This window comes from Mustela nigripes, chromosome 8 (assembly GCF_022355385.1).
Source record: "Mustela nigripes isolate SB6536 chromosome 8, MUSNIG.SB6536, whole genome shotgun sequence".
In the NCBI taxonomy this organism is placed as follows: domain Eukaryota; kingdom Metazoa; phylum Chordata; class Mammalia; order Carnivora; family Mustelidae; genus Mustela; species Mustela nigripes.
Window position 1 is genome coordinate 64,683,296 of NC_081564.1, and position 23,611 is coordinate 64,706,906.

Consider the following 23,611-nt stretch of genomic DNA (forward strand, 5'->3'; position numbering starts at 1 on the left):
GCCCTTTTATGAGTGTTCTGGGAATCTTTTTTCTTTTTTTTAAGATTTTATTTGAGAGAGAGAGAGAGAGAGAGAGAGCATGCATGCATGAGTAGGGGGCGGGGGGGGGGGGGGGGGGGGGCAGGGGGAGAAGCTGACTCTCCCGCTGAACAGGGAGCCTGACGCAGGGCTCGATCCTAGGACCCTGAGATCATGACCTGAACTGAAGGCAGATGCTAAGCCCACTGAGCCCCCCAGGCACCTGCTGGGGATGTTTTTATAGACCTCTTTGACATTGGATGGAGAAAAGGTATCTTCTGGGATGGATGCTGCCTGGAAGATGGTCCCGTTTTTGTCTGCAGTTGCAGATGGTCCCTAGCTGGCCACTCCCTCCAGCTCCCTGCCCCTACTCCTATCCCCAGGGCTATTGGAGTTAACACTGGCCTTTCGCAGCTTGCTGGAAGGATGCAGTTTACTGTCTCAGGTCCAGAGCAAGTAGGCTTTCTTGGGATAGAAATTCCCCTCCCAGCAGTGGTTTCAGAGCCCGGAATTCAGTTCCTTGGAAGAAGCTGAGCTTTTCATTAGAGATCAAAGACTGACCCTGGGGAGAATTCACAGAGCTGTTCTGGGCTGGAAAGGCCCCCTTTGGGCATATTACTTCCTTTTCTTGCTCTGTTGGTCAGGGAACCAAACCATGGAGAGGGAGGAAAGGAGATGTTGGGCAGCCCAAGAAGCCACGCTGCTGGGGAACAGGCCTCTCCTGGGGGGTAGATCAGACAGGAGCAAAAGAGGTTAAACTGATTTACCTGGAGGAGATAAGGGAGTGGGAGGCACAGCAGAGGGAGCTGGGTTCTGGGCCCGAGGCTCACTTGCTCTCTTCATCTCTGATTTGCCTCGTCTGCCAAGTGCTCAGCTCATGAGGTATACACCGGATTCCTGGTCTCGCGATTCAAGACTCCCCACAGCTTCCCCACAATTTCCCATCTTTCCTTTATCACCTCCCCAAGCGTCATGGCCTGCATCTGACTGGATCACAAAGCATGCATTTCTTGTCACAGGGAACTCGGAGGTGACCCAGGCTGGAGAAGTCAGTGTGGGCCATTGGGAGGCTCAGCGGATGTGAGAAACTGGAATCAGCAGAGGAAAGGGGAGGCCCGTGGGGGGTCCCGTGGAGTAGAACGGGGAGTCTGAGTTGGGGCTCACATCTCCTTGCACCTAGGCTCAGGCCTCCAGGCTTGGGCGCCGAGGACCCAGGCTTGCCTTCTCCTTGCTGCTGTGCCCTGCCCTCCCTTCCCCCAGCACTAAGACCGCTTCCCGGGCTGCCGCAGACCAGTCTGGCACGGGGACCGGGACCCTCTCCTGCTCCGGGGTCCACACTCTGGGGCTGGGCCGTTTGTGGGTCTCTGCATGGGTATCCCCAGTGGTGAGGAACTTTGGGGGACATAGTGACATTCTAAGAGACATCTTCCTTGTGTTGAGCCACCTCGGCCAGAAAGAGCTTCATCCCTTTTTGGGCAGCTATTACCTGCCCCAGACTGTCCTCCTCCCAGCTCGCGTCTAGCTCTATCAGCTCTTCCTCGTGTCAGACTGCCCAAGGGCTGAGACCCCCCCGACCCCATCCTCGGGGTCTAGTTTACCCACATGCATGTTCGTACGAGGCTCCCCGAATTGGTGCCTGTACCAGGGGCTTTCTTCATCCTTCATCAGTCAAACCCCATGAGGCATAGGATTTCCCAGGACCTCATGGATTCGCCCAGCTATGGAAGCCCCCAGTGAGCTAGAAACATGGGCCAAGACCTTGACCTTTACTCAGGCCAGCAGGGAGACCTGAGGCTGAAGCCCCACGGAGACAGGGCTGGGCCTAAGGAATCCCAATCAGCTTGCATATTCCTCAGCCCGTCCTGCACTCCAGAGGCACAGCAGCTGGGCCCTTGTCATATCATGGGTACCTCCTTAGGCAGGAGCACACTTTCTCCTGGGGGGCCTTTGGGGAGACGGATGGGGGTAAGGAGGGGGAGTGGGACCACCGGGGCCATGACTCGTCATTTCCACCTGGACAGGCGGGTTCCTCTCTGGGAGAACCGTGTGGGGACATGCATGGGCACATGGGGACCCAGGTGCTGGCAGAGCAGGAGGGTGGGCCCTGAGCCCTGGCCCCCAGCTCAGCTGTGACTACCCAGGAGCCCTTGGACAGGCCACCCCACATTTCCCTCTTCGGGGTTCTCCTCTGTTCAATAGAGCTATCCACTCCCCAAGTATCATTTAGCTTGAATAGTTGATGATTCCATGAAGAACTCTATTTCCTTACTAGCTAATAATGGAATCTTTATCTTTTCTGAGATAATGAGTGACTTTCTTCCTTTTCCTTCCTTCCTTCCTTCCTTCCCCCTTTCTTCCCTGTCTTCCTTCTCCTTCCCCTATCTTTCTCTTTTCCTCTCCCCTTCATTCTCCCAACCCCCCACCCCTTGCCGGAAGATTCCTAAGCCCCTTCTAAGAACAAAGGACATGTACTGCATCGTATTTGCCCTGAAAGCCCTCTTGTCACAGCTCATTTTTGGAGATAAAATTTGCCCTCGAACGAAATGCCAAGTATAAGAAGTGAGTGCCGCAGTGAAATGGCGAGGGGCGTCCCTGTGGCTGGGAAGGCCCTGGAGCGCCCCGAGGGGGACGGGCATCTGCCCTGGGGAGTCTGGGCTGCACAGGGCATGGGAGTCTGGGTAGAAAGGAGAGCAGCGCGGGGGTAGAGAGTGGCTGTCAAGGGCGGGAGGCAGGCAAGGCCCCTGGGGATCGGGAGAGGTAAGAGGGAAGGTCACCTAGGGCAGAGAGGGAGAGAGAGGTCAGGAGGGGAATCTGGGCAGGGAATACTGAGAACTGGGCTTCAGGACAATGTGGTAGTTCCTCGGAAGGTGAGTTTTGACGGTCAGCGCTGGTCTGCTCTGCACCTCACCGCTTTTAGCCCACTTCGGATGCTGGGCATCACACAGATCTCAGCAGAGGCTGGGGCAGGAGGCTGGGGCTGGGTTTCTGGGTCTGGGCCCCTGGGGACAGCGCAGCAGTCGGCTCAGAAACACCTTCCAGGGCTTTCTACATGGCTTCCCAGTGAGCAAGATGAGAAGACTGGCAGGAAGATGTTCGTGGCCTCAGACAGCTGAGAGTTTTTGGCAGGGGTACAGGGTCAGGTGTCATCATTGTGGGTCACAAGTCAAGTAGGAAACTAAGGCCCAGGGAAGTCCTACGTCCTGTCCAGGTCTGACTGCGAGGGGAGGCACGCTGGCCGCTAGGACAGGCACTCGTGCCAGATAACCCTGCCTGGCTTTGAAACCCTCTTCGGTGGCAGAGGCCTTCTTCACTGGCCTCTTGTGGACAGCAATCTGCTTTTCGAAAGACTGGTTTTCTTTGCTGTGCTTTTCAGAGAGGAGTGAACTCTGGCCCCAGCCCTAGCTTCTGGGAAAGGGCTCAGCAGGGACTGTCTTCCAGCCATTTCCTGTGCTCTGTTTCCTCACACTGTCCTGGGGCACTTGGGAGGGAGTCTGGGGGCGCCCCCTTCCTTCTGACTCTGTGGGCCCTGCCCCACATCCCTCCCCTCCCCACCGCCTGTTCTGCCACCAGCTCTGAGGGAGGGTGCCGCTGGGCCAACGAGCAGGAACCTGACACCCTGAGAAGGGTGGGACACACCAGGCTGGTGTCCCTGGAGACCTGGAGGCTTCGGGTCTGCTCTACTCTCCCAGGGTCGCATAGCCCTGGGAGGAGCTGGAGGGCTTTGGCCCTGGCCTGATGGTAGGCTCTGCAGCAGGGACCTGGGCCGTCTTTGGGCCTGAGCCTTGTGCCCCAGCAGGTGACAGTCCACGGGGACCGTCTGCATGGGCAGCAGGCCAGGCTGAAGGGATATCAGGTTCTCCTTCCCTCTTTGTCTGAGGGCTTGAAGGTGGTGCCTCAGCACCCCAGAGTCTTGAGGATGAAAGCCCCTGTACTTCAGGGTGACCGTGTTGGTGCAGATTAGAATACAGCTAGAATATGCCTCCAGCTCAGGAGGTCACCTGCTCTGAAGAAGATTCTGTTAGACCTCATGGCTCCACTGTCTCAGTCGCCATCCTAAGTGTGCTGACTTGTTGGCCTGGATCCTCTCTGCTTCCACCTAGGCCCAGCCCTAAGGCTCCCCCGGTCCCCTTGACTCGTCCCCAGGCCAGAAACCACAGACTGTCCCTGTGTGTCCTCTGGGCCTACTGGCCCCATTTCGGCACCTTCCTCCTCCTTGAGAGGTTCTCTCACTGCCACCCCTGCTTTATCAAACCTCCTAGTTCCCTGGGCCCTGGCCCCACCTTCCATCCACAGTTGGCTTTCAGGAAAAACCTCGGTTCAAACCTCTGCTCTGTCCTTTACCAGATGCATGTCAATGAACCTTTCAGAGACTCGGGACCTGGGTCCCCGTTATCCCCACCCACCTTGCCCGCAGCCCTCAGCCGCAGAGTCCTCAGCTTCTCCTTACCTTTCCCTCCCCCGTGGGGCCGTATGGTTTCTGTCCTCTGATCCACCCACTTTCCAGCTGCCAGCTTGTTCAGGCTCCCTGCCCACGAGGCACAAATCAGTTCCCGATGCCCAGGCACTGGGGGAGCACCTGCTGAGTCTCATGTGGACCAGGTGGGCATCCGGTGGGCCCCACACCGTGTGCTTCTCCTTCCCCGCCGTGCAAGGCTAGACAGGGCCTCCCTCTGCAACCCTGCACACCGCCGCCTGCACCCACCCCGTCCCCCACCCTGTGCATGGCCAGGGCCCCTGCTTGAAGGTGCTTCCCACCCCAGCCCTCTGGGCAACGCTGTGAGCACTGACTTTCTGAATTCAAAGACGCGAAGATGTTTTTGTGTCTTACACTTGATGGGTTCTTCAGTAGGGTGCTTTGTTTCTGGGCGCTCCTTGGTTCTCTTCACTCCCTCAAAACGCTATTTAGCTCCTGATGAAGCTTGCAATCGATGGCATTTCAGCCCCAAGGAAGTATGATAAATGGATAGTGTAATCAGGGACATCTGGAGATTGTTTTTTAACCCAAGGGAGTAACTGTAATGGGAAAAATTGTGGGTTGTCTCTTGATGGGGGCATTTGGGGATGTAAGCACTGTTCAGACGTCACTGATCGTTGGCTTGTCACGGGCCCAGATATTCTATGCTGAGAACTTCACTGCTCTGGTCTTAGAGACCAGATAGAATACTATTTCTGCTGCTGTCACGGACCCTTTCCACGCCATAGGATTGGGGCAAGCCTGGGGTCCCTGAATGTCTGTCTTCTGGCTTCAATTCCCTTTCTGAGCGGGGATGCAGAGACAGAATCGTCCGGGGACGGAGATGAGGGGAGAGGGACCCAAAGTCCCAGAATGGGAAGTCAAAGGGTCTTGGCAGGTAAAACTACCCGAAACAGGGCAGACACTTTGGATCCCCTTTCTTGCTGCCCGTCCCGGAGAGAGGGTGCTACTCCCACTGCCCAGTGCACCAACCGGAGGTTCCGGATGGCGGGGGAGCACAGCCTCTCCGGGCTGGGACAGCCCGTGGGTCTTCTTCCTAATGGGCCGCCATGGAAACCCAAAGGCTCCCCTCGCAGGGTGGGTCCCCTGGTGGCAGGATGCTGGCCAGCCGGGCCTGAGCGGTCCCCGGGCAAGCCTCGGCTTTCAAACCCAGAGCTCAACCGGGTCCTTCCTGCCATTCTCGTTCCCTCTGCCTTTCAAACCCATCTGTCCTCCGCCATCTCAGTATAGCCGGTGTCCCAAGCCGCTGTTTCTCCCCTAGACCCCCCTGCAGTCAGCAGCTCTCCACTGAACGCCAGCTCCCAGAGAGGTGCGTGGGGATCCAGAAACAGTAAGGCACGAAGCTCTGCCAGCTGGGGGTGGTGAGTGTGAAGAAAGAGCCCAAGGTAGCCCCTGCCAGGTGCCAAAGGAGTGGTACAGACAGGGCGTTCTCCGGGAACTCAGAGGAGGGTGGTGGGCAGGGGAGGCATTTTTGGAAGAGTGGAGAGGTGACCTTTAAAGACGGGGAAAACGGTCGGTGAGGTGTGAGCAAAGGGCCCACCGGGGGGGATGTGCGTGGTGTGTCTGGAACGTTGAAGCTTCAGGCAAAGGGGTGTGCATCTCACCTGTAAGCCACGGGGAGCTCCCTGAGGGAAGGCAGGCCAGGTAGGAAACTTGGCTAAAAACTCCGCTCTGGGGGCGCCTGGGTGGCTCAGTGGGTTAAGCCTCTGCCTTCGGCTCAGGTCATGATCTCAGGGTCCCGGGATCAAGCCCCACATCGGGCTCTCTGCTCAGCAGGGAGCCTGCTTCCCCCTCTCTCTCTGCCTGCCTCTCTGCCTACTTGTGATCTCTCTGTCTGTCAAATAAATAAATAAAAAACAAACAAACAAAAAAAAAAACCTCTGCTCTGGGTATGCAGTTGGCGGTCTTTACGGCTGTGCTCTCCCAGAGCCAAGGCACTAGCCACGGGCGGCAGCTGAGCTCTTGGCAGGTGGGGCTAGTCGGGACTGAGATGCATTGTAAGTTCAAAAGCTACACTGGGTTCTGAAGGCTTCATCCAGATAGAAAACAATGTGTAATACCTCCGTCATTTTTTTTCTCTCTCAGGTACACGCTGAAATAATAACACATTGGATGTATGGCCCATGTAACGTATATTATTAAAACTAGGTCCACCTGTGTCTTTTTACTTCTTTGAAGGGTGGCTGGCAGAAAATGTTAAGTTCTACCCAGTGGCTCACCTCATCATCCTTTTGGACAAAACAGGATTAGAGTCTTACAATATACTCTTTTTTTTTTTTTTTTTTTAACGCAATTCCCTTTCTCTGTAGTCATGACAGTCTTTTAAAGATTTTATTTATTTATTTATTTATTTATTTATTTATTTATTTATGTATTTGCAAGAGGGTGAGCAGGGGGAGGAGTAGAGGGAAGGGGACCAGCAGACTCTGTGCTGAGCAGGGGGACCAAGATGCGGGGCTCGATCTCGTGACCTGAGCCGAAACCAGGAGTCGGACTCTGAACCGACTGCGCCACCCAGGCGTCCTCACTTCTTCTCATTCTCTCTCAACAGCCGTCCTTCCCTCTTCTTGCTCGGTCTTCCTGTCACCTTGGCCTTCTTCTCTCTTGATGGTCAGGCCTGATGACAGGAGGTCCTGCTCCCCTCTCAAATGGCAGCTGGAGCCCCCGCACAGCTTGGGGGAGCCCGTCTCTCTCAGGTGCTATCCCCTATTTTTGGCTCCTCTTTCTTGGTTTGTGTCTGAGAAAGGGTGCGGTGAAGGTTGACATTTTTGAGACCCTGCATGCTTGAAAGTGTCTATATTCTATCCGCACACCTGATCAATCAATCCTTCTGCTGGGGGTAGCGTCCTAAATTAAGATCCCCCCCCCACCACGCCGCCTCCCATCCCCCCAGTGTCCTGAAGGCAGTTTCTCTCCTGTTTTCATGCTTCCAATGTTGCTCCTGGACCAATCCCATGCTATTTTGCCCTCCACACCCTTTGTGTGGCCTCTGGAAGGTGTCAGGATGATCTTGGCTCCTACAATTTGGACATTTCACCAGTGCTTTAATGTGGGGTTCTGCACCCGTCCATTCTGCAGAGCACTTGGGGAGCCTTCTATCCAGAAGCTCAGACCCTCAGTTCTGGGAAACACACTATTTTCCATAATCCCTGTTGTTTCCTGCAGCTTTTCTCTCTCCCTAGTCACATATGGAACTTCCGACCCATCTTTCTATGTTTGTGTCTGTTTTCTCTTACTTACCATCTCTTGGTTTTCTCATTCTGCTTCCTGGGAAAGTTCCCCAGCTTTATCTTCTGACCATCCTCTTTTTGGCTTCTCTTGTTTTCCTTAGCTCCTTTAAAAAAATCTTCTTGTTTCATGAATCCAACATTTTATTTCTCAGAGGATATTAACTGTAGTGTTTCTGGAGTTTATTTTTTCCTGGTCCGTCCGTTACCTCTGTTCCTCTGAGTTCCTTTTCTTTTCTCCTTTTTAAAATTTGATACGCTCTCTGTTTTCACCCTGTAGTCTTTCTCAGAGACTGGTTACCCTTGGGTTATCTGTTCATAGTGAAGAGTAGGTCACTAAAAGCTTTCCAGAAACTGTGCGTGAGTGTGTTTGTGTGGAATTTTTAATTTATGGGCTTCATTACAGAGTGGCCAATTGGAGACCCAGACATTTTACTGGGGACTCCCAAATAGAAGTTTCTGTAAAGCTCTTTCTGCGACCAGTTCCCAGCACCCTGGATGACGGTGCTTTCAGAACCAAATGGCAGAAGGGGGTGTCCCCTGCTTGCCCCCAACTGCTGTGCACCTGCCCTCCTCTATGGGAGCTTGTCTGGCCCACTTTCCCTACAAAATGTCAGGGTGAGGGAGGGGTAGGTTATCAGTGCCTTCATGGGAAAGGGGAGATGCCTTCTCATACAGACTTGTAATCGGTGTCCTCTCTCCTGCCTTCCAAAGTAGCCAGCACCTCCAATTCCTGACCTTTCCAGCACGAGTGGCAAAGATCTGTCCACTTCTCGCTGACCGCCCCTTTGGTAGGCACTGGGTTCCCAGTTTCTCAGTTCTGCTAATTCCTCCATCTGCTTTCCATCTTCCAAAAATCTGTTGCCTGTGCGTGTCACTTCTGTGTTCTCTCTGTCCTTATCTACTCATCTTCTCTTTACTCCTTTGCTCTCATTCCAACGGGGGTTAGAAGGAGCAGATGTGTGGTGAGCTTACCACATGTAGCAGGAAACCCCTGTGAATGCTTCTGCAGTTTGCCCAGTCCCTTCCCTTACTTAGTAAAGGATGCTCCCGGGTCATTCCTCATGGAGAACTTGTAAAGGCTTTCCTGTTGTCAAGGTCAATTTTATTTAGAAAAGTGGAGGAGACTAGATTAAACGTACCCTGAACCCAGCTTATTGTTGCTTTTAAATTAATTATGACATCATAACAAATTATTTAATTTTTATTTAAATAAAAATGTCTTTTTTGCATTAGTCATTGTCACAGAACTGCATGGAAAACAATGTCTGGTTGTTTTGTCTCTGGAAATTAGGGTTCCCTATGGGCTGGGTCCTCCGGGAGGCTGGACAGCCTTTTCTCTAGGTGGCATTTATTAAAACAGGAAGTCGGGCCAATGAGATTGCATGGGAGGAGTCTAATTCAGGAAAACCAAACTGCCTTCAGGGCCCTTAACTCCTTTAACAAGTGTGTTGGTTTTTTTAAAGGATGCTGGATTCTCTGTTCACTGTCTGGGACACGCCTCCCCCTTCCAGCACATACAGCCCAGAGCCTCTCACTGGCAGCGGCCAGCCAGCCAGGTGGACCTGAAAGCAATGACCTCGTGGGCTTCCAAGGAAGGCCACCTGTTCCACCAGCCGCAAGGGCGTCCCCTCCTCATGGGCGGGGCGCAGGGCGGGTCGTCACGGAGTCTTCTCTGTCCTTGCCTCTCCAGGTGCCCCTTTTCAAAGGTCTCAGCATCCTCACGCTACCTCCTGCCGTCACTTCCACCTGGGCCCCCCGCAGCCGCAGCAGCTGGCGCCCGACTTCCCCCTGGCCCACCCCGTGCAGTCGCAGCCGGGCCTCAGCGCCCACATGGCCCCGGCCCACCAGCACAGCGGCACCCTGCACCAGTCGCTGACTCCGCTGCCCACCCTGCAGTTCCAGGACGTCACAGGTCCCTCCTTCCTACCTCAGGCCCTGCACCAGCAATACCTCCTGCAGCAGCAGCTCCTGGAAGCCCAGCACCGCAGGCTCGTCTCGCACCCGAGGTGGGCGGGGCGGGGCGGGGCGGGGCCGGGGCGGGGCCGGGGGCGGGGCCTCGGGCAGGACTCTGGGCTTCCGGCTGCCACCCCGCCCCCTGGGCGGGCAGTCATCCCGTGGGGTTCTGTACGGGAGGCAGCTTTTACTCCAGTTTCAGGCGCTGAACGCCCCCTGGACCCGACACGGGTTCCCTCGGTAGCCAGTGTGTGTCCTTGTCATTTCACCCAGGTGCAGGGGCAGGGGCCGGATAACTGGTGGTTTACAGTGCTCACGGTGGAAGAAGGGAGTCCTCACGTCCCCTGGAGCTTCACGATCACCTGATTCTAACACCTAAGGTCCCTAAGGGACACCAAAGGACATAGCTGCTTCCGCCCTGCCCTCAGAGAGCCCATGGTCTGGTTGGGGGGACCAGCTATGAAACAAATGAAGAGTAAAATTATATAATACGGGGCAAGTCAGTTCACCACTCTGAGCCTCAACTGTTAAGAGAAAGAGAGTACATCAAGGGTTTGCAAACATTTGTGCCTTAGGATTCTTCACACTCTTAAAAATTATTGAGGATTACACAAGCTTCTGTTTACACACAGGTTATGACTATTGATATTTACCCCATGTTGGAAATTAAAACTGAGCTATTTAAACCACATTTATTAATTCATTTAAAAATACAAGAACAAACCCATAAAAACCAAAAAGACCAATTGTGTCTTTTTTGAAAAGAAGGTACATATACATGTAGTGAGAAGAGGGATTTTTTTTTTTTTTTTACATATTTGCAAATCTTTAATGCCTGGCTTAATAGAAGACAGCTGTGTTCTCATGTCTTCTTCTGCAGTCTGTTCCAGAATCACCTATAATTTCTAGAAAATTCACCATTCACCTGTGAGAGAATGAGAGTAGAAAAGCAAATAACATCCTAGTACTATTATGAAAATAGATTTGACCTCACAAACCCCATGAAGGAGTCTCAGGGACCCCCAGGAGTGCGTGGACCACACTGAGGACCGATAGACCTGATGAATTCTAAGGCTCTAAGAGTGTGTGACTGTGGGGGTTGGGGTGTGGGGGGCACAGATGACTGTTGTAGCAGGTCAGAGGGAAGAGAGGTCATCATGCCTGCGGTGTGCAGGGAGGCCTTCCTGTAGGTGGTGTCTTTGACTGGGGCCATGAAAGCTGGGAAGAGTGTGGAGAAGGGTGGAGGAGAGGAGAAGGGTGTGGCAGGAGCAGAGGGGTACACAGGTGTGGGAAAGTCTACAGGAGGCACGTCTGTGTCCCCTGAAGACAGCCCACAAAATTCAGAGGGAGGAAGTAGGAGAAATAGCAGAGGAGGCTGGGGAGTTTGGGTGGGACAGGTGGCCGGCAGGAGACACACCGAGGGAGAGGACTCAGCATAGTGGGCAGCCCCCAGATAACAGGAATGTTTGAATTATTGACAGCCACCAGCTGGGAAACGTCCTTGGAATTTGGGAAGAGGGACAAAACCCACTACTCTGTAAGCTATAGGCTCAGGCTGGCCAGGGCTGCTTAGTGACTGGGCTGGACCTGGGGCAGCCTTGACGCCATGGGCCCTCCTTCCCTTCCTGTGCAGGCGGAGTCAGGAGCGTGTGTCTGTCCATCCCCACCGCCTCCACCCCAGCTTCGACTTCAGCCACCAACTCCAGACGCCTCAGCCCAGGTATTTGGCTGAGGGCACTGACTGGTGAGTGTTTGGGGGCCCTAAGCAAGGGGGGGGGTGAGTAGGGTCTTGCCTGATCCATGCAGTTCCTGTTTCCTTCACGTTGAATGATGCAGGAGGCCTATCTTCAAACTCCAGGCTTTGCCTGTGCCCCCAGTCACCCTCAAGGCCACATGACCCCCACTGGGCCTGGTGAAGGCACTTAGCTCAGGATGTGCCTGGATAGCACCATGTGCCCAGCCTGGGGCTCTGTGCTCATGGTCCTGCAGGGGAGGAGGGGACAGAGACAGAAAACACTTCCCAAGGTCAATGATGCCTGGAAACCAGTGGTTTCTGGGAGGCAGGCAGAAAGGAGAGTCTCAGGAGCTAGCTAATCAGGGAGGGCTTCCTGGAGAGGGTGGACCTTGAGGGATCCACAGAGAGGAGCCAGGGCAACCCAGCAAGACCAAACACGGGCTTGTGGAGGCAGAGCAGGGTTGGAGGTAAGGACTGAGGAGAGAAGCTGGGGAGAAAGATTGAGGGCTTTGCCGTGATATCTTTGTAGGCACTGAAATCCTGTGTCTTACAATTTCTTACACTCAGGGCAGAGGGATAGAGGTCTTTGTTGCCCTGTGATGTAGTGTTGCTTGGTTTGGGGTCCTCTGTCCCACCTGCCTCTCTGGTTCTAGCTCTGGACTTGGTTCACCTACACTAGGGTGTGGTGCTCACGTCCACACACTTGAAAAAGTCGTGTAGTTCCCTGAGGCATTTGGGTTTAGAGGGCATCACGCCTGCAACTTATTTTCAAATAGTTCAGGGAAAAACCCCACGGAGAAGTGCGTGTGTAGCTGTTGTAAGTATACGCAGAGAGAGAGAGAAGGAACTAAAAATGCGGCAAAATAGTAAAACATTAACGCTTGGGGAACCTGGGTGAAGCGGGTCTGGGAATTCTTCGGGCTGGTCTTACTTATAACTTTGGGGTCAACATGTTGCTGTTTGAAAGACTATAAATGCAAACAAACAAAAACTTCTATGGAGAAGCAGGGACTATATTAAAAAAAAAAAAAAAGACAGATGTGCTCTGTGTCATTTTCCAGCTGTCAGTCAGGTGGACAGGGCTTCCAGGAATGGTTCAAAAGCGGGCGAGTTCCGGTTGACTGCGTGCAAAAGGTGCTTCCAGGCGCAGGAAATAGTTGTTCTAAGGCGTTTCCATGTCTTCCAGCCCTCTGCTCGTTCTGGGGGACGTTCTGTGAAATTGAACACTTCCTCAAAGGAGAGGCGACGCGGCGGCCAACTTCAGCCCAGGCTTTTTCTAATTAGCAGATTCAAATCAGGAAGGTTTAATTGCAGTTTGGATTGAATTCTGTCCCTCAGCAGTCAAGTCCATCCAATTTAATTCAATTCAGTACACACTGGGTGATTTGAACAAACATGGGGGAGCCAGCGCGGCCAGTGGGACCGAGGAGGTGACATGGGTGAATGGGGAGTCTTGTCCTGGGGTGGTGTCAGGAGCCCTGCAGGTGTGAGCCTCCCCAGCTCGCTGGCTTTCCACGCTTCACTCCCTCTGCCCTTCTGACCTCTGTCCACCTGAGAAACAAAGACTGATGCCCTGAGAGACCTCAGCAGGGGGCGAGGGGGGGATCCTGCCCTGAGTCACATCTGGGTTCACCCTGGGCTTTTTGTGCCTGGCCTGTCCACCTTACTTTGGGATATTTAAACCCTGCTCTACCCAGGCAGCTTCTCTTAGCTGGGCATCTTGGCCAAGAGTGTGGGGGAACAGTAGCCCTTGCGGCAGCAATCCCAACTATGCCCCCTTTTTGGTCCATACCGGATAACTCGACCCTAACCTTGAGCTCCAATGTCTCTGTCCTCATCACACTCCTTCCTTGACCCATTCCCGGCTTCATACTTCCAGCTGTGATGCTAAGGTCTGATTGCACCCTGTTCCACCACCCAGCCCTAGCCCTGGCCAGGCAGAACGCCCCCCCCCCCACACCCCGGTTACCTGGGACCTGGAGGGCAACAGCATTTGACTGTCCCTCCCCTGCCGCGGCTCTGCCTCTGCCAAGCCTCCAGGTTCACCTGCGAGATGGTGCTAGCTCTTAAGCTCTCCGGGCAGAATGTTAGGCTCAAGGTAGCCACCAGACCACAGCACACTTCAAGGCCATTGGCAGTGAGTGGAAAATAAAGTTTAGCTTGATATTTAGATGCAAATGACAAGAAACTATGCATTGAGACAATGCTCCCCATATATATACACATAGACACACGCATCACATCTGGAAGCAGGAATTCCTTAAATACCTCTCATATCTTTTTTCCTTAGTTTGGATGTATTTGTTGAAAAGATGTGGGCTGTTTTTTCTGTGTTCCCCCCAACTCGGTTCTTGCCGGTTGCCCTCTGCTGGATCTGTTCAGAGGTCCCTCCGTTTTCCTCAGTTCCTGGTGCACTGGCACTTAGATCAAGCGTGGAGCAGATTCACGTTCAACTCTTACTATTTCTTGGCAAAAGTACTGACAAGGGGTGTGTTCTCCCAGCAGAAAGCTGGTTGTCTCTCCCTCTGCGGTGTTAGCCATTGGTGATCTCTGCCCGGAGCCTTTACTTCTTTCGGGGACGCAGGGAGGGGACGGATAACTCCACCATTCCTTATTCATTTGTTAGCTATAAAGCTTTTATAAAGAGGAATTCCCCTTCATCAACCATTTGGCTACCCTCCGTCCAGTTAACAGAGGAAAGGCAGCATAAACGTCGGATTCTTTCCCTCTCTTTACTGGTTTTCAAAATGAAGCATTGGTTCCCTAATGTCCTCTGAAGGGACTGGTTTTCTTTACCATCATCTCCCTCTCATGGATCCGAACCTGTTCGAAAAGTTCCCATCTGCTGGAATGATGCTTGCTGACATGCCCCTTGTCTGAGCCCTGGCCAGTGGGAACCTCTTCTGGATGCCGTGATAACTTTCTTGCTTTCAGTTATAACAAGAGGTTTCAAATCATTTTGCACATTTTCTGCTCCAGACCTGAAATTGGCCATTTCTCAAGGAGCCCTGGTTCCTCTTCAGTTGGAATGACTGATTTTTTTTTTTTTAAGGGAGTTTTCCCTTAAAACTTGTAGGAGGCGGGGGTAGGGGTCCAGGATGGCTTTCCCAGCCTCATGGCTGCAGAGGTCCCTCTTCTGTGGTTTTCTCACAGTGGCACAAATGTGGCCTCTCTCCCCCTGCCCCTCCACTTCCACCTGACTTGTCTTCCCTTGGCTCCGTATCCCTGACCAGCTCCGTATCCCTGACCAGCTCTGTTTGGATCCTTTCAGCGTTTCTCTCAAGGATGGGCTTTGTCTTGGGAGGAGCTTCGGTGCACTCATTCTAAGGAGTTTTCTGGGGTGTAGGCCATTCCAGCCCCTTCTGACCTGGTAGACCCCCTTTCTCCTCTGAGTCTCTGTTTCCTTCACTTAAAAGAGAGGGGAAGGGGTGCCGAGTCCCTCGCAGCTCTGGTGGTTTGTGACTCTGAGTCTTGTGTCTGGGGTCCCTTCTGTAAGCAGATGACTGAATCCCTGCACCCTGTGGTTCACCGTGGCCTTGTCCCCACAGGGATCTCAGTGTGGACGCCGGCTTGAGCCCTGCCCAGTTCCAGGTGCGGCCCATCCCTCAGCACTATCAGCATTACCTAGCGACTCCTCGAATGCACCACTTTCCCAGAAACTCCTCCTCCACGCAGATGGTGAGTGCAAGGGCTCTGCCAGGAAAGAGACCCCCTGACTGCCTGTGGGTGCCGGTGGTGAGAGACTGAGGCCCACAGCTCCCCTGTGTCCTGCTGTCATGCTGTCCTCCCCTCCCCGCTGCTGCTCCCACTCTGGCTTGATCTGCTGGACAAAAGGCCTTTGTCCCTGCAGGGCTCTGTGATTGCAGAAGGGGACAGGGTGGCTCTGGGGGACCTTTTCAGTCCCTGGCGTTGCAAGCTCCATGGAGCGGAGATGAGGACAGGCCATCAAAGTGGCACCGGACTGTTGGCGAGATATTATCTCCAGACAGCCCGTGCATGTAGCTGCCCTACAACACATTTCCCCCCTTCCAGCCCTTGTCTCCGCCATTAACCACCCCATCCTCAGTCTTCTTGTTTGTACCATGAGAGGTTTGCATGAGTGATCGCTGAAGCCCTTGTCTGATGTTCTACGATTGATGTCATGAGCACCATCTCCTATGAGACAAAGCTAACATTTATGGAACACTCAGTGCACGGCAGGCCCTGTTCTAACTAAGCACGTTATGCGACTTACTCGCAACGTTACAGGGAAGGGTGTTTATCCCTGTTTTACAGCTGGGCAAACAGGAGCAGAGAGGTTAAGAAACAGAGCTCATGCAGTGAGTAGGTAGAGGAACTGTGATGGAAATCTGGGCCCTCCAACTCATAGTCGGGGCCAGGGGAGGGGGGAGGGGTAGGGGGGAGGGGTAGGGGGTAAGCAGGGCAGGGACTTGCCAGGACAGCGTCAGATCCTGTCTTTATTTAACATTTTGGTATTTTGTTCATTATGGACTTTTGGCAATAATTTTGATTTTTTAAAATATTGTATTAAAATATTATTTACCTTCATTATTGAGTCTACTGTGCTGAAATACTTTTTACCTTGATTACTGAGTCTTTTGTGCTGAAATTTGTGCTCTCACTGGCCCTGCCTGGCTAGATGTGGCCCATGCCCTTCACCATCTGAGACACCTCCTGGGGTAGTACTGAGTAGAGTGGAGGAAGGGGTCTGAGGCCCCCCAGCTGCCTGGGTTTGAAATCATCGTCTGCCACTTAGGCACTGACTTTATCTATTTGTGTCTCGTTTCCCCTACCAGTAAGTTGGGGGTAGCAATGGTAGCCACATCCTAGATCAGATGAGATCACTCAAGTTGTTACATGCAGTGCTTAGACAGTGCCTCTCTGGGAATAAATGTCCAATCAGCTGAGTCATCTTACTAATGATATTAGCATACAGTATATATATATTTACTAATTTATACTTACTTTATTAATTTTGTTATTTTTGGGGGGAGCTGATTTGGCATAGGCTTGGTTCTTGGTGAGGAGAGGAGGGTATATAAGAGCAGGAAAGAGAGCACTTCCCACTGACGAATCTCGGGGATGTGCAGCTTGGTCGGTTGTGGGGGGAGCAGCTGGATGCTGGGCTCATGCAGCCAGGAATCCCATCTGAGGTGTTTTTCTCTCCAACAGGTTGTCCATGAAATCCGAAACTACCCTTACCCTCAGCTTCACTTCCTTGCTCTCCAGGGACTAAACCCCAGCAGACACACCTCCGCAGTGCGGGAGAGCTATGAGGTACGCCCGCCCCTCTGTCTGGTTCCATCTGGGTTGGGGGAGACATCATGAATGTTCATGTTCATGGTCCCCTCTCCCTCTCTCCTGTTGGTGGGTAGGGCATGGGAGGTTGTGGGAAGCTTTGGGCTTGACCGTAAGAGAGAAAAAAAGAGAGAGTGAGTAAAGATGTTGGGGTCTTTCAGTACCAGCCAAGTTCTCCCCAGTGGTTATGTGAGTGCTTCCTGCTAACATCTTTCAGTGCCCTCCCTCTGTATTGTGTGTGTGCACATGTGTGAGTGAGGGAGTACATGCAGAATGCACATGTTCACACTTTCCTCTTTGCAGGAGCTGCTGCAGCTTGAGGACAGGTTGGGAAATGTGACTCGGGGAGCTGTACAGAACACCATTGAGAGGTTCACCTTCCCCCACAAATACAAGAAGGTGAGTCTGCTAGTGGGTGTGTCATTGAGGGGTTGTGGTTAGATGCTCTGAAGCTGTGATGCTTTCTGGATCTTCTCCCTTGTCTCTGTCAGGTGTGACCAGGAGGAGAGATGGGGGTGCCTCTCTCATGATGAAGGAGGAGGGCTGGATGTGCGTGTGCATGCAGACTTGTGAGTGGGTGTGTTAGGTAGGCATACAGGTGTATGAATGCTTGTATCTGAATGAGTGGGCAAAGGGAGCAACTGCAGCAAAGGCCAAGATATATCTTAGAAAAGAAGTCCAAGTCCAATCCCACATGGGGACAAATGGGCAACTAAGACTTCAGAGCAGGATTATTGAGCAGCAAGATCACCTGTGGAGCTTTTAAGGCCACACATCCAAAACTCCACCCTAACCCTATAGAAGTGCACTCTTCACCAATACAGCTCAGGAGTCTGGAGTAGGATTAAAATCCAGCCATCTGATTTTTAAATATTTTGAAATTCCAGTAAATAAAAAATTTGGAAGCAACCAAGATGTCATTCAATAAGTAAGAGGATAAACAACAGTGGTGCATCCATACAATGGAATATTAGTTCATGATTTTAAAAAACGAGCCATGCAGAGACATTAGGGAATCTTAAATGCATATTACTAAGTGAAAGAAGCCAACCTGAAAAGGCATACTGTATGATTCCAATCATATAGCATTCTGGAAAAGGCAAAACTAGACAGTTAAAAGGTCCCTTGTTGCCAGGGGCTTTAGGGAGAGGGATAGACGAGTGAATGGGTGGATCACAGGCTATTTTTAGTGAAACTATTGTATGACACTGTAATGGTGGACACATGACATGGTGCATTTGTCAAAGCCCATGGAAGAATGAACCCTAATGTAAACTCTAATAACAGTGTTTCACTGTCAGTCCATCAGTTATAACAAATGTACCACAAATACAAGATGCTAAAATAGCTCAGACTGTGTGTGTGTGTTGAGTGGGGGAAGGGACAAGGGAATGGGCTGTATTTTCTGCTCAATTTTAATGTAAACTAAAATTACTCTACAAAATAAATTCCTCTGTGAAAAAAAAATATTTTTTAAATTTAAGAACTAAAAGCTTGATAAGGACTGAGAGAGTTGGCATGGGAAAACACCCATTGAAGTCAAGCCAGAGCCCATCTTACTGCCTCATGAGGCACTAGGACTCAATGGTCATGAGCACTAAGTGTTGGAGTCAGATGGGGCCAGTGTTTAATTTCAGTGTTACTGCTGTCTTTGTTGGGCTGCTGTAATGAAGTATCATCAGCTGGGTGGTTGAAACAGCAGCCATTTATTTCTCATAGTTCTCAAGCCTGGGAAGGCACTGGGTTCTCTTCCTGACTTGTAGATGGCTCCATTCTTGCTGTATCTTCACAAGGCAGAGAGAGGAAACTCTGGTGTCTTTTCCTGTTCTTATGGGGGCACTGATCCCATCATGGAGGCTTTGTCTTCATGACCTCAGCTAAACCTAATTAGCTTCCAGAGGTTCCCATCTCCTAATACCATCACATTGGGGGGTAGGGCATCAACATCTGAATTTGGGATTGGGAGGCAAAGACATTCAATCCATAGCCACCGCTGAGAGCTGTGTAGCTATGGACAACTTACTTGACTTTTCTGTCCTCTTCCCCATCCTTTTTAGTGTCAAATAGGAATGATGTGTTAGTAGCAACCATAAGGGGTTCCCCAGTGGGATAATGCATGTAATAGCTTAGTACAGTACCTGGTATCTGGTGAGTGATCAGGGATGGTGAACTGCTTTCACCTTGATAGAGGGCTCACTTGTTCTAGACTTGCATGGATGCCCATGATATCAGTTCAAAGGCTATGATCTTGGTCTGTGCAGATCCTCACAGAGGCATTGAATTCATCCATACGTGATTTCAACCAACATTCATTATCTACAATCTGTCTTATATGGGTAGTATGTATGGAGGAAATGACAGTATTTCAGTAACTAAGGGTAGCATTAGCAAATGGAAGATAATCATTCTCTGCAGGGTGAGCTTTAGGATACTGGAGCTGAACATGGAAGGCAATGAGTGGTGTGTTCAAGATCCCAGAGCAGCTTCCACTCCTCTGACCAGGGTGTGCTCATTCTCGTCAGGGCCACAGGCCATGAGGGGACAGGGAGAGAATACACATGGAGGATGAAAAGAGAACATGGACCAAGCCAATAATATAAAGGGGTGAGGTAAAAGTGATGAGAATAAAGGGAGAATTAGGGGAATAAAATAGTATAAGAAAAAAATAAGAATAATTAAAAATATGAAATGATAAAGTTTAGGACCCAAACGAAATGTGAAAAAAACTTTGAAAATTCAAACTGAGAGTCAAATAATACAAAACAAAAATATTTTACAATAGCAATGATAAAAGAATAAAAAATACAAGGGAAGAATAGTCATGGAGACAATATAAAAAGTAAGAATCGGGCAAAGATATGAAAACAGCATACAGAATGAAAACCAATCACACTGACATGAAAGGGAGTGTGAATGAGGACAAAAAGGTACGGGAAGAAGAGATAAAGAAGAAATAAATGCTGAGAAGAGTTCCCATTAAAATAAAAGTTACATAGGTAATAAGGAGGCAACCCAGAAGACATAGAAGATTAAAAATACAAAAGAGGAAATAGGAAGATTTGAAAAGAGACTGATTAAAGAAATATGGATTAGGGACATCTGGGTGGCACAGTTGGGTAAGATCCAACTCTTGATTTTGGCTCAGATTGTGATCTTAGGGTTGTGAGATCAAGCCCTGAGTTGGGCTCTGTGCTCTGAGTGGAGTCTGCTTAAGACTCTATCTTCCTCTCCTTCTGTCCCTCTCCCTTCTCTCTCTCTCTCTCAAATAAATAAATATTAAAAAAGGAAAGAAATATAGATTAGATGTAGTAGAACAAGGTTAGACTATTTGGTCTATTTGGTCTTGTGGTTTTTCCCACAATTGTGGGAAAAAAATAGAAAATAGGTAGACAGTGAGACTTATTGGTATCTTTTATAGAACATCCCTTTTCTCAAAGGACCAACTGAAAGAAGGCCACTTCTGGAAACCCAGATGGGCTGTTAGGCAGGCAGACCATCATGACTTAATTCATACTCAGAAGCCATGATGATTATATGGGACTATGAATGTAATTCTGATTTTCTGGTTTCTAGACAATGGAACACTTATTGCACTGGCCATCACATGGTTTGCGTTGGAGTGGATAGGGCCCAGGGAGGCTGAGAGCAGAAAGCATAGATTTTCTCTATGTTCCAGTGAGGTTACAACACTCCAGGGACCACATCAGACTAAGGAACTCCAGAGCTTAGGACCAAGGATTGGAGTGGGGAAACCTAACATCTAAGCTGTCCCCAAAGTCAAAGTTATTTTGTGGGCAACTTTTTTTTTTTAATCTTGTGACTCTTCAGATTTTTCTCTTGGAAAAATGACCTTTAAGTCTGCTTCTCTCTGGAGAGGGGACAGAAGGGCTAGTTTTCTTCCCATGAATATTATCAGACTGTTTCATTGCACAGCTTGGAGATGGGGACAAGAAAGGTGGGCCAGTTTTACTCATTGATTAGATTCCTTCCTCCCCAGAATATTTTAAAAGTACCTATGATGTACCTTCAGCTTGCCCAAGTATGGAACTATACCCAAGAAAGGGTGAACCATGGTCCACACCATCTAAGAACTTGGAAATTTCTATATAGCAGTTAATGATTTTCAAATAATTAGCGTAGAATTTAAAACAATTCAACTAAAGTCAGAAGTGTAAATAGCGTGACTACATGATGTCCAAACTCATGTTGGAGCTAGTGCTTATCTTAAAGGAATTTTCTGGATAGGAAGAAATCCAACAATATAAAATAACTGTATGGTACAAATGATATGAGTTGAGGAATTTTGCTTTCACCTAGTTATGAATGAATAAATGAATAGAACTTAGTTGAGTGAAAGAGAGAAAAGAAGGAGGGAAGGAGAGAAAGAAGGAAGGAAGGGAGGGGTAGATGGGTAGATGGATAGAAGGGTAGATGGATGGAAGGAAGCTGAGTGGATAAATGGATGGGTGGGTGAGTGGATGTATGCATGGATATATGTATGGATGGGTGAGAAGGTAGATGGTGGATGGGTGAGATGTTGGTTGGGTAGAGGGTGACCGAGTGAGTGGATGGGTCGATGAGTGGATGGGTAGATGAGTAAATGGGTGAGTGGATGGACGGATAAAGCACGCTGGACCTGAATGTGGAGGCAGAAGCCTGGAGGCAGGGATCTAAGTAGGAAAGGACATAAAGGAGGAGTGGACAGTGTGAGGGGAATAGGAAGGAGAAGCAGTTTCTCCACAAGACATAGTTTTACCATGTACTGGTTCATTCATTCCTTTCCAAACTCTATACCTGTCAGCCAGGATAACCACCACTGTATCCCAAGGCAAGGAGAAAGAGCTGGGGAGGAGGCTGGGAAAAGGGTCTGGGATAAGCAGGCAAGTCTGGGGATTCCTTAAGATCTTACAAAGACACTGACTCCCGGATTAGGGAGGGGGCGGCTGTGGTTGAGAGATCAGGGTCTCCAGGTGAGCTGCTCCAGGTAACGGATTCTCTTCTTCTGCTTCTCATAGCGAAGACCCCAGGATAGCAAGGGCAAGAAGGAAGAGGGGGAAGAGTCAGACACAGATGAGAAATGCACAATTTGTCTGTCTATGCTGGAAGATGGAGAAGATGTGAGGTAAGAGACCCGCTCCTTCTGTCCACCCCACCCTCCCCCCCGCAGGTATTAATGATCAGTCGCGTGCTGTATGTCAGGGGTACAGTGCTTGTTTTCTCATGCATGTGCATGCTAAGTATGCCATAGATTGTTGTGTGGTTCTTCTAGGAAGGTGGTATGTGGAATGTTCTAGATGTGTGATGCTTATGGTGTGGACTGGTGGACACAGAGTGTAAGAGAACAGAGTGATATTTGGCTTGGATGGGTGTAAGACAAAGTCATGGCTTTGTTTCAGGCTGGTCTGAAGGGGCTTCATGGAGGAGGAGGGCTGTGGGGTGCCCCTCCCTGACATGACTTCCCAGCCCTGCCGCAGCCTCGCTGCAGGGCAGGGCTCCCAAGACCCACTTTGGCCCATCCCCCAGTGGTGCCAGGGTGGGCCACCCCCCACCCCCATCCTGTGATAGCCAGTATCGTGCCGCCCCTGGCCCTCCCGGGACCCCCTCCCTTTCCACCAGTCCTCTGACTCTCCCTTCTCTTCCAGGCGCCTACCCTGTATGCATCTTTTCCATCAACTGTGTGTGGACCAGTGGCTCGCCATGAGCAAGAAATGTCCCATCTGCCGAGTGGACATTGAGACACAACTGGGAGCCGACAGCTGAGGGAGGAATTAGCCAGTGGACGCCCCATTTTCCTTCACCAGGTCCTCCCCACGGCCATAGCCCTTGCAGCCAAACTTTGCCTTCTGAGCCATTTGATGTAGAGGAAAAGCCTGCAAGCACATTTTGTGGAAAGAGGAGTTGGCGGTATCCGTGTCTGAGGGAAAGGAGGGGTGGGGGGAGGACCCCCCCATCCAGAATGGTGACTGTCCCCATCCACCTCGCTGCGCGGGAGGGAGCTGGCCGTGCCCGGAGCAGGGGTGGGAAGGGGGGGCCCACGCTGCTGAGAATCTGGACGGGAACTGGAAGGTCCTAGCTGACAGACAGGCCCCTCAATCCTGTCCTTGGAAGGATTGTATATATACCTCTCGACCACGTAGAAACCATGTAGGGGTCTCTAGCTATTTCTGTGGATGGCAGCCGGAGCATGTTAGCTTAAGAAAAATGTCGTGTGTGGTGCTCTAGTCATCTGTGGTGGACATGTCGCTGTTACGAATTCGCACCAAATATTTCTCATTGAGTTCCTTGTTTTGGTGCCTGACTGAACCAACAAATGACAGCCCAAATCTTCCCGTCTTTATGAGAAAAAAGGAGAAAAGAATCAAAAGTGGAAAAAAAAAAAAAAAAACCAAAAACCGTTTTTTTGGGGAAAAGGGTTTTTTTTTTTTTTTCCCCGGGGTGGGGGGGCGGGGGGGGGTGGGGGGGTATCTTTTGGTTTTGGTTTTGTTTTTTTCCTTTGCTTTTGTTTTTCTCATGTTTACAGTGCATGGAGTGTAAAAGGGGAGCATTTGGGGAAGGGGCAGACTGGAAAAGGAGCAGATGGGGGGCTTCGGTGGCCCTTGAGGGGCTCAGCCAGAGTGAGGAAGGCAGGGTTTGAGGAGAAGGGGACATTCCGTCTTGAGGGAGGGCTCCCTTTGTATGTCTACTTTGTTCCAGCCATGGCCCTGGTTCCACGTGGGACTAGGGAGGAACGAGCCTTCAGCTAGAGTTGCCCCCCGTGTTCCTCAGAGCCAGGGTGTCCCCGCTGATGCCACCTTCTTCCTTTTGGCTGTGCTTGAGCCCTGTTACAAAGAGGCAATTTGGCCCCTGCCTCCCTATGCAAAAAATTAACTGGATGATGAAGATATGACAGCCTAGGTGGTGGAC

The 23,611-nt window shown here is 50.9% G+C and overlaps 1 protein-coding gene across 1 annotated transcript in view; it reads left to right on the forward strand.

Moving 5' to 3' along the window:
* ARK2C (arkadia (RNF111) C-terminal like ring finger ubiquitin ligase 2C) overlaps positions 1-23,070 on the forward strand; it is a 97,889-nt gene extending 74,819 nt beyond the window's left edge. The window contains exons 2-8 of the mRNA XM_059410055.1: positions 9,413-9,728; positions 11,309-11,419; positions 14,959-15,088; positions 16,583-16,687; positions 17,012-17,107; positions 21,724-21,830; positions 22,351-23,070. Of these exons, the coding sequence (XP_059266038.1) occupies positions 9,413-9,728; positions 11,309-11,419; positions 14,959-15,088; positions 16,583-16,687; positions 17,012-17,107; positions 21,724-21,830; positions 22,351-22,468 (983 nt within the window). The 3' untranslated portion in view covers positions 22,469-23,070. The remainder of the gene's footprint in view (positions 1-9,412; positions 9,729-11,308; positions 11,420-14,958; positions 15,089-16,582; positions 16,688-17,011; positions 17,108-21,723; positions 21,831-22,350) is intronic.
* Positions 23,071-23,611: the final 541 nt, after the last annotated feature.